The 12,404-nt window shown below is 47.9% G+C and overlaps 1 protein-coding gene across 1 annotated transcript; it reads left to right on the plus strand.

The window, feature by feature from the left end:
* The first annotated feature begins 1,027 nt into the window (after nt 1-1,027).
* On the plus strand, nt 1,028-11,715 carry LOC144119576 (acetylcholinesterase-like). Its single transcript, XM_077652155.1, has 6 exons — nt 1,028-1,320; nt 2,628-2,760; nt 4,183-4,373; nt 4,718-5,057; nt 7,305-8,437; nt 11,577-11,715. The coding sequence occupies exons 1-6, from the start codon at nt 1,028-1,030 to the stop codon at nt 11,713-11,715; spliced, it is 2,229 nt and encodes a 742-aa protein (XP_077508281.1).
* The last annotated feature ends 689 nt before the right edge of the window (nt 11,716-12,404 follow it).

The following is a 12,404-nucleotide window of genomic DNA, read 5'->3' on the forward strand; positions in this document are numbered from 1 at the left end:
ATGATCATGACACCATATTGCGTTTCAAGATTCAGAATCCTGTTTGGCCACGCGCTGACGTTTCATAGCACATACGCTACGGCTCTGGATACTGAACTACGTGCCATGATCCTCCAAAACGAATTTCGGTGCATTTTCCGCAGAAAAGCCACCTCGTTATGATCGTGACATTCCGACTGGAGCCACTCGTATCAGAAATAAAATTGCAGGGGACACTTGAGCCTTAAGGCTATGACGCGAGAGCGCTTGTATATAGAATTGATCATTGTCAACATTAATCTCCCTGTAGTCTAACCACTCCTTGCGCATTGGTGCAGCGGTTAAGGGAGGCGCCACTGCCCGGCGATACCAGATGCTGCCACCGATGGCTCTTGTGCGACCCAAGGAACTCTCCCAGAGCAACCTCTAGCGAAAAATCATTAATTTAACTGGCACCTGCCACGGTGGGCAGTTTTCTCACATTTCGGTGGGCAGGTTATGACGACGCCGCAAAGACCACGTGACCTAGGTGGCCCATCTGCCTCCTATAACCTAGTTCTCTGGGGATTTCTTATGGATTTTTCGCTTATGGTCAACGCCACCAACGACGGCGATGCCAGATTTTCAGCGACGCAAGTTCCTTAATGCTATCGCGTTAAAATTTCTTTATTTTGAAAACCGAATGGACATATATGCACATAATATTAATACATCTGATGACAAAACGTGATATGAACGCATTTAATTGTGTCATGATGATGACACTGAACGAGTAATATAGAACAAAAAGCCTGTTAAAGCAACCATGCTGCTTAGTGACGTTAAACTCGACTACTGTATCCGAAGCCATAATCATCATTATCAGAAGTTTCCCACCCGCCGCACGTGGTGCGATGCACGCGTCGCGTGAGAGCAATCAACGCGCGCCATAGCGCGAGCAGAAGAAGAAGAAGACCTCCGAAAGAGCTAGCATATTACTTGAGGAGAAGAAGAAGAACAAGAAGAAAGAGCTAGCAGGTCCTACAGCGCTCCCGGCCAGCCATTAGCCATGCAGAATCGGCGCCGTTCCCATGCCCGCCCGAAGAAAGGCACTGCCCAAGGGCAGCCCGCGTCCAAGCGGCAGTCGGTGTCCGGTCATCGGCCTGAGGTGCGGCGGATTCCGTCCGACAGCAAACTTGGGCGTCGCATCATCGCCCCCAGGCCGCTGCCCGTCGAAGGCACCGAAGAACACCAGGCCCCCACGGTCCCTGTGTCCCGCATGAGTGGCTCTCCCGCTGCGCTCGCGAAGCAGGCCACCGAAACACCAGGCACTCAACTGGAAAACCGCACGACAGGTTCCAGGTACGGGGAAGGGGGGCGGCTACACCGGCCCTCAGCGGTTAAAAGGGCGCAGTATTACTCCGAAGGACAGGGTAAATTGGAGATACAGGGGAGAGGCCTTTGCCCCGCAGTGGGTGTAGTCAGGCTGATGATGATGATGACTACACCAAGGGCGCACCTCTTTGATCTCGCCAGTTATAAACTGAAAGTGGAAAGGAAAGGCAGAGTTAATGATAATGAAAATGCCTGGTCGGCCATCGTGCACATGCAGAAGAATATAAAATGAACTAAAGACCAATTTGTGTTGTGTTAATGTAACGAGTTCGTTGTGATTGTTGCCTTTGGTGGATGTAAGCAAAGAACATTCACACTGCGCGAAAAGATCAAGGCACCGGCCTGTCGCTTTGCTGGCGCTCTGCATCATGAATGTCGAGGCCACGGTTCCTAAATCTTGACCTACGTTAGAGGAAGTGAAAGTAGTTAAGATTAAAATCCTGATAAAACTGCGGTCTTGAAAAAGGTCTAGTTTCTGGAGGTTAACAGACGAACGTGACACCAATATGAGCTGACCAATTACCTGTTTGCAATGCATTCTAGACATTTGCTAGTCATGAAAACAGTGGTTTTAGGAGCACTGGGTAGTTCCTCGAAATTAGGGAGATGTGGCAATCTGCTAATCTCTGAGTTTTGCTCTAATCAGAGTACCAAACTAACACATCGACCCTATTGCAGGGCAAAGCTTGTGTGATTAAAGTGTTTTGTACAAAAGGAGGTTTCTGCTTCAACCATCGTACTCCAGCAACGTTGTATGTAGCATTACGCGAGCAATTCGCCTTTGGCAAAGTGCCATCAGCATTATTGCGCCGCAGATGTTCCGTAATCATGTATTATTTGCATCACTGAAGCCTGTCAGTTATACGTTTAGGAACAGAAGTGCTATTACGCGATTGTTTGGATATGTGGTTTAGTAAGAGCCGCTTTTCTTTATTTGATTCCTCAAGGGTCTCGTGTAAGACATTACATGAAGAAGATAGCGCCGTTTGTAAAGCTTACTCGTGAGGATTATTAGAACAGTCACTTAAAACTGCAATTTGCCCACTCAGTTGTTTGTGAAGACGTTTACAGCTACTGAGCCATCGCGAGAAAATGGAGGAAAGTCATGCATAACAATAGTGCGCTATTCCGCGCCCCATATTTTGGAATTAAGAGGAGATGAAAATGTCTTTTCTTCTAGTTGGCAGCCATTTGTAACTGGCGGTGTGTTAAGCAGGGTTGCAGGGAGTGTGCGGCTGCACTAAGAAGAGCCGCCACTGCCTCCCTGTTATTAGGAAGTCCGTCCGCAGCTGCAACTTTGCAAAGGACAGCGCGGAGGCTGGCAAACAGGCCACGTCTCCATCTTCGACAAGCAGGACCAGCACCAAGACACTTGCCACACCCACCGATCATGAACCGGCAGTTAAGGTGAGCTCGTTTTTGTAGCGATAGGTACACTACGCCAGCCACTTCGCGAGGTCAGCGTGGCTGCGCGCTGAGCCATGGCACCACCGCTCCGCCAGTTGTGCGCATGCGCGGAGTGACGTCATAGCCCGCAGCTGGTATGAGCGCCGCGCGCTTCGCCGCTGCGCGAAATTGTGCGCATGCGCGAAGTGACTTCAGAGCACGAAGCTGGTGTGCGCGCCTCGTGCCTACATTACGCTAGAATTTCTAGCCTTCAGCGTGGCGGCGCCGTGGCTACCGTGGCAGCTGCCGGCGGCGCGGCGCACCGGTGAAACCGAGTGGGGAGCAGTGGAGAGGAGGAGAGGGGAGAGAGTGAACCCACGCCCAGGGACGAAGATGAAGAAGGAATGCCCAGCGAAAGACGGCGGCGAAGGACTGGCTTTGCAATTCGACTGAGCGAGTTCCTCGGCCAGCTGTAGCTTTCGCGTCACACCAGGTTTAACCAGAGCTATATGTACCACAGCCATTTTCCTACTGGGTAATTTGTGAGAAGACGTAACGGTTTGCTTCGCAAACAATTTTTTTCGCCTGATTATAGGCATATCAGATGTGCACAATACTGTAATGTGCCTTAATTTTCGCACATTGTTCCTACATTAGATTAGAGGGATTCAGCAAACAATCTATAGAACAAAATTCATCACCTCCTTCGATCATAAGCTTACCTTCTTTAGTCAGAAAGGATTTCGGCCTTCAGTCCTCGCCAAACTGACCTTCTCAAGCAAAGATGGTCACGAAAAGCCTGTTTCACAATGCTGCCGAGGAAAAAATGACAGTCGCAAAACACCCCAAGAGAGTTATATAGGCATCAAGGTCCCCTTTGAACAGGAATCGCCACTTCTATTAGAGCTATGCCGCATTTCCTGGTGGAACCTTTGTCTCTGGGACCTTTTTTTGCCACAGCTCATGTCTCTAAGACGGCGATTTTATGGCTTAAGAGCGCAAGTTGTTGGGCTAGTCGGTCGTACATAAGCAAGGGAAACGCTCAAAAGAAGACACGGACGGGATGAGATGCGCCCTTCTTTGTGTTCTTGTCGTCCGTGTCTTTTTTTTGTGCATTTAACTCGCTTAAGTATTTTATGGCTCTTTGTGCATTTGGAGGGCTACTAGCCTGTGAGCTTAGGTGGCGGAGTCATTTTTCTTAGCGTCTCTTGGTACATTACCGAAAAGATTGTGCATCGACATGTTATAACTGCACCCGTTGAGATGCTTTAAGTTGCTAGGTTGGTGTATAATATCGGAGACAATATTTTTGTGCTTATTTTAGACTGCACTGATTGGCTGATGAACTAGCCCGAGCCAGTGTCAATACACCTCCAAAGTAGCCGGGCGATGGTGCTCTTCAACTTGCTTCTGAATGTACCACGCTGCGCCATCGCGTCGCAGTTGAAATTCGACACTGGACCGGCGGATGACGAAGACCACAAGAAGACCGGCTTCGCAGCGTTGAGCAGCTCTTCCGCAGGGCCGCGACGTCCGGAACGACGGGTGCCGACGCCTCGCGGGGGCACACCTGAGCGTGAGGGGCCAGTCGCGTCGCAGGAGCAGGCTGCGCCGACTTACCGCGGCCCCACAGGGTGAGCGCCATATAATTACACGATTCCACTGCGAACTTCGTCAAAACGAAAAAAAAATTTTTTCAGGAGCACGAAGTGGCTTTCATTTCTGCTTTCGCGTGTGTCCTCAACACTGTCCAGTAGTTCTTTGCCGCTGCCTACGAACGGCAACATGCCATAACCTGCGTAGTCTTCCTTGTTACACTGCGAGGACAGTTCGCAAATACCGCTCTCTAACACGGTCTTTGCTTCGTGTTGGCTACCCTGCCACACAGCGTCAGCATGATTTGACCAGGTTTCATGACGAATAGGCCTTCCAAAGGACACTGCCTTACACGAGCGAGTTGTACTGTACTTGCACGCAGGACTCACTTGGTAACCGTCGGTGTCTCCATGATGCTCGTCGTGGTGATCACCGTGCTGGCCATGATATTCATGTGGCCCCGACCCAAGACCCCTGAAAGCAAGTCGTCCAGCGGAAGCGTGATACCCGAAGGCAGCAGCTCTGCACCCACCACTTTCGCGTGCGCTCCTCCCCAACAGCTGAGCGTGTGGATCAGCGGTGCCGAGATTGTTGGCACAAAGGGTCGCTCCGCGAAACGCGGTTCGGGCAAGAAAACGGTGCGGCACTTTTTCGGCATCCCGTACGGCACGTCGACTAGCGGCAGCCGTCGTTTCAATTACTCCGAACCGTTTGACATGCCTGTAAGTTGCTTTTCCAATTTCTTACAATGCGTCGCTGCCCAGTAAATAAAGCGTGCAGCACAGAATGTACATCCCGCTCTAGTTCTTGTCTGGGAGTTACCAGTGAAATATTGATGTTACGGTGAAGTGCCTTTTTCAGAATTTGGACGAGCTTCAAGGGTTCGAATGTATGAAAAGGGACGGTAAACTACACCAAGTTGTTTTTCTGCGTGCGGTTGAAATCACGACGTAATCGCAGTTAAAATCCATGGCTAGATTAGGCTTCTCTGCACAGGACCACGCTCCCTGGAGAAGCCAGGTGATGATGTCATCCACGTAACCGCTAAGATTCGCACCGCTTCCATGGCTCTTCCTTGCTTAACTCAATGCTTAACATAGAAGATCCATTGATGTTTGTCTGATTCTTAAATCTGTTCAGTTGCCTTTAAGCGAAGTTTAAAAGGAGGGCACTTTATTGCGTGACCTTTGAGATGATGTACACGCTAAATCAAAAATGCGGAAAAAAAGACTAACTGCGCCGCTTACACCCTACATCGAATGATTGTTGCTTGGATGACGAACGCTTTGCAGAAACTGTCTAAGCGAGCAAAAGTTGCTCTTTGAAAGCATCAGGGTTGCGGCAACGCAACTGAGCGCATAAAGGAATCAACTTGTAGTCGTTTCTGGCTGAGAGTGTTCGGGAGATGCTACCTGTATCTCACTTTTGCTGCATGCACAATGTTGATGCCCGGATATTACTCTTGTATTGGCGGAGAATATAAAAGTTAGCAGGTTGTCGTGTGTGTCAGTTCTTAACAACGCAGCCCAAGATATGTGCTCCTAGTCAGTGTTGCAGGACTGTTGACTCGTGTGACGATACACCTAGAAAAGGTCTGCCTTACTGTGCTAAATGAAGTGGGAGGCTAAACAGACAACGTCTTTACTGTTACTTTGGGATGAATGCCGCAGTCTGGAAAATTCGATCAGAATACAGCACCTTGAAAGTTTTGTGGTATGAGAAAGAACTTATTAACCGTGCCGTAAATCAAACATTGATTTCTTCTGAAATATTACGCAGGCGGATTTTTTTGCGATTTAAATACCAGACACAGAAAGGAATAAAAAGCTGGTCGACTGGCTTCCAAAACAAGAGATTCTGCCATGTAGTGCTTGGTTTTAAATTACGACACCAAGTAAATTGGAGTAAACAAAGGCAGTTGAAAAAAAGTACTCGACCCCCCCCCCCCCCCCCCGTTATAAAAAAAATTGTCAGAGGGGGGAGGGCATGAGGAGAGTGACATGTAGTAAACTGCATTCATGGGAAATGTTCAGGTACAGCTAAGAACAGATTTTTAGTTCTGCATTGTCCCGCAGATAGGTGATACTGGTTTGATCTCCTCTTTTGGAAAAAGCACCTCGATTATGCAAATAAGTCTCTGAACTTTTTTTTACTAACTGAGGGAGTTTAAATCGCATGCACGAAAGAGACGCGTCCGCGTTACTTTATTCTGCTCACGTCACAGGTGCATCTTTTGAAAATATGTATTTACCATTTTCTTCTTTTGGCCCTTCATTTACTAGTAGCGGCCACTTGTGGTGTCAGGGCTGATCACTACCAAGTGATGACAGTCGACGAAAGAGTATTGACTGAGCGTATGATCAACGGCACGAAGTAAAATATATCACTGAAATAAATGTTGTGAACGATTTTCCAAGCGCCCACCCGTGTCCCTTTTCATCTAGCGCTGCTTTAATTTCAACCACCTATATCTTAAAACCTATTGAATTTTCTAAGCTGACGAATGCTTTTAGTCACTCAAAAAAATACATCCCTGGGTCACGTACAGGTGATCATAGAAGTTTTGACAACAGGAAATCCACGAAAATGCCTAATTTCTTTGAGTCTAAGCTTACAGCCAGGAACTCAATGCTACTTTCAGCGCTTCCCTGTGAAACCTGCTCAGTGCAACCTTGAACGTCAAGCTCCGACTTTGCTCATGCATGATCAAGCCATACAGAAGATAGCCGTGTTCTGAGAACTTCTGTGAGCATCTGTATGAGCATCAAGTTTACTGTATTGGCTGACGTCCCTTGTTTTGCGTTCATATGTAACCCTCAATCTCACAGCTATTTTCTAGGTTATGATCTTGCGCTCTAGCGACTACATGGTAGAGAGTTATTTTGCTTTTCGCAATTTAATCATGGAACCCATTGTCGCCGCCACCCTTCGCTGAAACTTTTTGTCGCGATTCATTCCACGCGCAAAAGGGGTCGTTCAGCGCCCACCAGCACGGGCCGCACTGCTTCCAGCCCTTGGTCAAGCCGTCAGTAAATATATCCGAGGATTGCCTGACGCTTTCCATCTGGACGCCCTTCATATGCCAGTCGGAGGAAGCCTTGAAGACGGTCGTGGTGGTCGTGTCCTCCGACTGGTTCCAGAAGGGACACGCGAGCGACCACGAGGGTGCGTGGGAAGAAATAGCCTCTCTCGACGTGGTGGTCGTGGCGATCAACTTCAGGCTTGGCGTCTTCGGCTTTCTGCGAGCAGCACCCTCAGAGAACGTTCCAGCCAACGTGGGCTTCAGGGACATCATAGCGGCTCTGACGTGGATTCAAGCCAACATCGCTGCCTTCTACGGGGACCGGAATGCCATGGTCGCTTTGGGACTCGGGTCCGGTGGCGTGCTGCTGTCGCTGGACCTGCTGTCCCCGGAGTTCGGAATGAAGGGATTCTTCAAGCGACTCATCTTGCATGGCATGGTGGCCGGCTCCCTGATGCCTCGTACCAGCGTGGACAACATGCGAGCCCTGGCGAGCAATCTAAACGAATGCTCCGGCTTCACGTTGAACCTGACAGCTCTGTTGGTGTGCCTCAGGAACACGAACGCCCTCGGTCTGCTGCTCGCTAGCCTACACATGAAGCCACTTCGCTTCGTTCCAAGCCTGGACGAGAACGTCACGTACGGACCACCGTCGCAAGCCGCTGTCACTCCGTGGAGCGCGTTTCCAATGAGACCGATGAAAGGCGTGAGCGTCCTATGTGGATATAGCAAGGAGGACGGCCGAAAGTTCTTGAAAGGCGTGGTAACTGAGTCCGAAGGCGTCGCCAGTGAAGCGGATCCCAAGACAGTGGTCGGCCACCTCACGCACTTCTTCGCAATGCGGAGGGAGCCAGAGATCTACGAGGAGCTTCCAGAGAACGCCAAGGGTGTTCTTAGTCGGCCGGGTCTCGATGGTTTCGGCGATTTCCTCGCTGACGCCATTTACTACTGCCCGTTGGTGGACATGGCCATAGCGACCACTGCCAACAAAGGCGAGGTCTTCGTGTACGCCAACGCGGGCAACGAATCCTTCGCGCCGACAATGAACTACAGTGAGATCATCGCCTTCGCCAAGACTGGGTGAGTTTTCCTTCTGTGCCACGAAAGGAACTTGCGCTCTCGCATCAAAGTTGGAAAACAAATGTCCTGTTTGAAATTAAGAAATTCTAAATGATCGCCATGCAGAGTGACACGCACTGCGGTGCATGCACCTATCCCTGTATAGTGCTGCCATGCTATTGAGGCGCTGAAACACGCAAGCTGCCTGCTCTTCACACTATCGTTTAAAATAGTTTTTTGTCTACGTCATGAGATATCTTCCGTTTTAGGCATTATATTCGTCAGCTGCATGTCCCAGGCTTGTTACGGCGTGCGCTCGCTGTCCCGGCACGTGCCTGCCTTTACAAAATAGTGTGCATAGAGAGTCTATAGACTTCTTATATACTTTATTGCTTCCTATAGATATTTATTTGTCGATTCATAGTCTATAGGCTGTCTATCAACAAAAGTCTACTAAACGTGTATGGCCATAAATCTATAGATTGTCTATAGGCTGCCTATAGGATTTGTATTGCCCATAGACTGTTCTCTAGGGTTTGTCTATAGAAAGTCTATAGAATTTAGAGACAGAAGTCTAGAGACAGTCAATGGACTGCCTAAATAATTTTTTCTAAGAGTTGTAGTGCTGCTTCTCTAGCGCGTGCCTTTTGCGCTCGCTGCTCATTGTTCGACTGAACGCAAACGGCACGCGTGGTTGGAAACGGCCGCAGCTGAATTGGTGCTTTTCACAATCAGCGAGTTCTGGGAACAAAAACACTTCGTTAAATAAACTTTCTCCCGTCGAAAGTTGAAAAGGCTAACAAAGGAGTATACGAATGCATGTCAGCTGCACATTTCGAAGGAGCCCACCACTGAGAGAAGCAGGGTTGTACAACGCAAAAAACACACATAGTTCAGTACTAAAGATTCCAATGGCGAACTCTGAATTAGATTGTGTAACAAACTATATTCAAGCCTGGCATTCAAAAGTGAACGTGTAATTCTTAGGAACACAGGCTTAAAAAAAAAGACCACGAAACAGCTGTCACCAGGCGGCCACTTCGGGCTGGCAATTGGGGATCACGGATTGATTAGGAAACCATTTATTTTCGCTCATTTCCATGATGTAGGTAGTTGCCTGTGCACTTCACTGCACAACCCGAAAAGTGCATGCATAATTTTCAGGTTGTTACTTCTAGTAAGAAAATGCAGCTTTTCCATGGTTTAACTTCCGTGTTGTAAAAACTTCCTTGCACACCTGAAAGCGTATTCTTCTACAACATTAGGTCATAACGAATACTACCGGAACGTAAACTGTTTTTTGTCTTTGTACGCATTGTGAAGAAGGCCTCGCAATCAGAAGTGGCGTAGAGCGGTAAGAACAGGCGTTCCCAATCTCTACACCTCTGCAGCACCGGAAGCATTCACGAATAGCCACCAGAGGGCAGTCCCGTCGATTTATGGGCGCTTTTTATTCTCGACAGGGAATGCATGCTTCCACTCGTATAGACGACCATGGTCCTCTATAACAACAACTGCCTTTCGGGGGAAAGAAGGAGATCGGGATATTAAAGTGACGTAACTGACCTCACTTGAAGGCCACAAATATTTTCCCAGGGGGCGACGTGGTTGGTGACATTAGCAGAGAAAGCGCGAAATAACTCATTTGAAAATGCGCATGAGGGCGAAGTCTTTGTCCCCAATTCATTAAGGTGTTTCACCTGCGTTGGATATCTCCAGGTGCTTGAGAGAGGCCTCTCGCGTTCATTCAAGCGAATTTTCGTTTTTTTTATTCGACCAGCTCGTTGTTGTCTACACTGAGCTTTTTTCTTTCGATGTCTATTGCTGCGAGTGACAGCAAAGTAAACAAAGTACGAAAACCGCACACCTGGACATGACACGGTCTTGTACTGTGTGCTCGGCCCACCGAACTGAGATAGAATAGGAACATGGTCGGCGCTGTGAAACAAGTGAACATAACTGAACAATGGAGGGAAGAAAGTCCTCCGAAACTGTTTCCATGCTGCTGGCTTAAAGAAGAGCGATCATTATTTCCTACTGCGCTATGTACCGCAGCAATTCCTTGAGGCACCACGTCCAAGTTTGTGACGGCAAATTTTCAAACATTTTTTCGATGCGCCTGGAGCTGTCTTCAAGAATTCAGTGACGCCGGCTACATTTCATATATCTGATTTACAGAATGGTATGGCCATTTCGTGCTTGGAAAAAACGATTGCTTTTCAAAAAGATGGACGTCGCGAAGCTCAACGGTGCGCCAAGGAAGTACTGTCTGGTGCTGTCTGCTGCTGTAAAGTTTTTTCTTTTTTCACCTAGTGGTATGTTTTGTTCAAAGATGTTTTCATTGCGGAAACAGCTTCGGAGATGAAAAAAATCATTACTTGGGAATATATGTGCCGTTATGAAGACTACGGCTGCTATTCATCAAGCCTGAAAGTATGCTCGTTTTTTTTTTTTGAAGCGAAAATCTTACGCTAGGTAAAGCGGTCTTCGAATAGGCAGCACAACGACCTTGAACGACCTTCAGCCCAACCAAGGATAGCCGTGTATGAATATATGCGGTACAGTTATGGTGTCGAACCCTTGACTCCTGATCTTTGACCCATGACGTTTAGTTGACCTTTGACATTGGGTAACTTTTGGGTTGACCTTTGATCTTAAGAACATCCGATTGGGTGATGTGAAGCCACGTGATGACATCCGGTGGGGTTGTCGTAAGATCATGTGATACCACGTCATACCCACGTGGTCGTGCGGATATATATATATATATATATATATATATATATATATATATATATATATATATATATATATATATATATATATATATATATATATATATATATATATATATATATATATACATACAACGGCTGTCACGAGCGTGTAGCGCACGAGCCTCACGAGCGTGTAGGGCACGAGCCTCAGACGCTTAGCAAGCGTGCTTGCTTTTCGCTCAATTCCAGGGCTATCTAACTTAAGCCACTGACAATTTTTTTTGGGAAGTAGGGGATGAAGTAAATAAACGCGCTCAAATTTTCACATATTTCTCGTTAATAGCACATAATGCTTGTCTGAAAGCGATGTTAGGTACTGTGCATATGAATTCGGTAGACTGCGGACCAGTAAAGTAATATGCATTGGTGCTTAAATTTCGCAGTGAGGCTCCGTGGTCAGCCTTCGGCACCGCCGAGGCCGTCTTCGTCATCGACGGCAACAAACGAGACCTCGTGAACAAGTGGCGCTCCGAGCAGTGTCAGTGGGTGCAGCAGCTGTCTCGGCGCTTGCAGCTGCTCTAACGGGCGCTGAATTGAACGCCAGTGTTGCTCGGACACCATAATATGTATGAGCGCCCGAGTGTTACCCTGTTTTCAACTTGTGGATTTAAATTTGTGACTGGATTGAAAGCTAATATTTTAATCACCGCAGACGACTGACTTTGTAGACTACAGACAGCAATTGTGTAATTTATTCATGTTTCATGAGACCCCATTTATAAACTCAACCAAACAGACTGTGACTGCACTGGCTTGGAACGTTGTTGGCATGCGAGTGAACCATCAGACGCACACACAGACTGTTTTCGGCGAGCCAACTGCTTGTTCTGCCTTTTAAAGACGGCTCAGAAGATGCTTGGTGAACTGGTGGGAGAGGTATTCTTATCTGCGTCGTCGATTAGGTAGATATCACTTTGAGCTGTCACCTTGCTTGCTGGCGCCCGCATATGGACAAGCGGTGTTCGCTGTGCTCTGGTTGCCTCATGTCCGCAAGCCCTGGCCTACCGGATTACGTTATTGCTAGCCTTATGAGAGAAAGCACCATGCTTTGCAATGTGTGCGAAGCTGACACGCTGTTAGCACCGAATCAACGTTTGCCCTAGCACTCTCATCTTTTCCACGAAATTGCTAGTTTAGAGACTATATGCCAACAAACATAACTCCGAGGTGTTTTGTTATTATATGACAGCTGCTTTTTCTTCGCCGAGGCC

This window comes from Amblyomma americanum, chromosome 2, assembly GCF_052857255.1.
Source record: "Amblyomma americanum isolate KBUSLIRL-KWMA chromosome 2, ASM5285725v1, whole genome shotgun sequence".
Classification (NCBI taxonomy): Eukaryota; Metazoa; Arthropoda; class Arachnida; order Ixodida; family Ixodidae; genus Amblyomma; species Amblyomma americanum.

What these genes read in the sequence shown, in the direction of transcription:
- LOC144119576 (XM_077652155.1), top strand. Translation starts at nt 1,028, where the DNA reads ATGCAGAATCGGCGCCGTTCCCATGCCCGCCCGAAGAAAGGCACTGCC. An exon ending in AACCGCACGACAGGTTCCAG is followed by an intron (nt 1,321 to 2,627) that starts GTACGGGGAAGG and finishes CCCTGTTATTAG; the next exon opens with GAAGTCCGTCCGCAGCTGCA. An exon ending in CCGAACCGTTTGACATGCCT is followed by an intron (nt 5,058 to 7,304) that starts GTAAGTTGCTTT and finishes CACGCGCAAAAG; the next exon opens with GGGTCGTTCAGCGCCCACCA.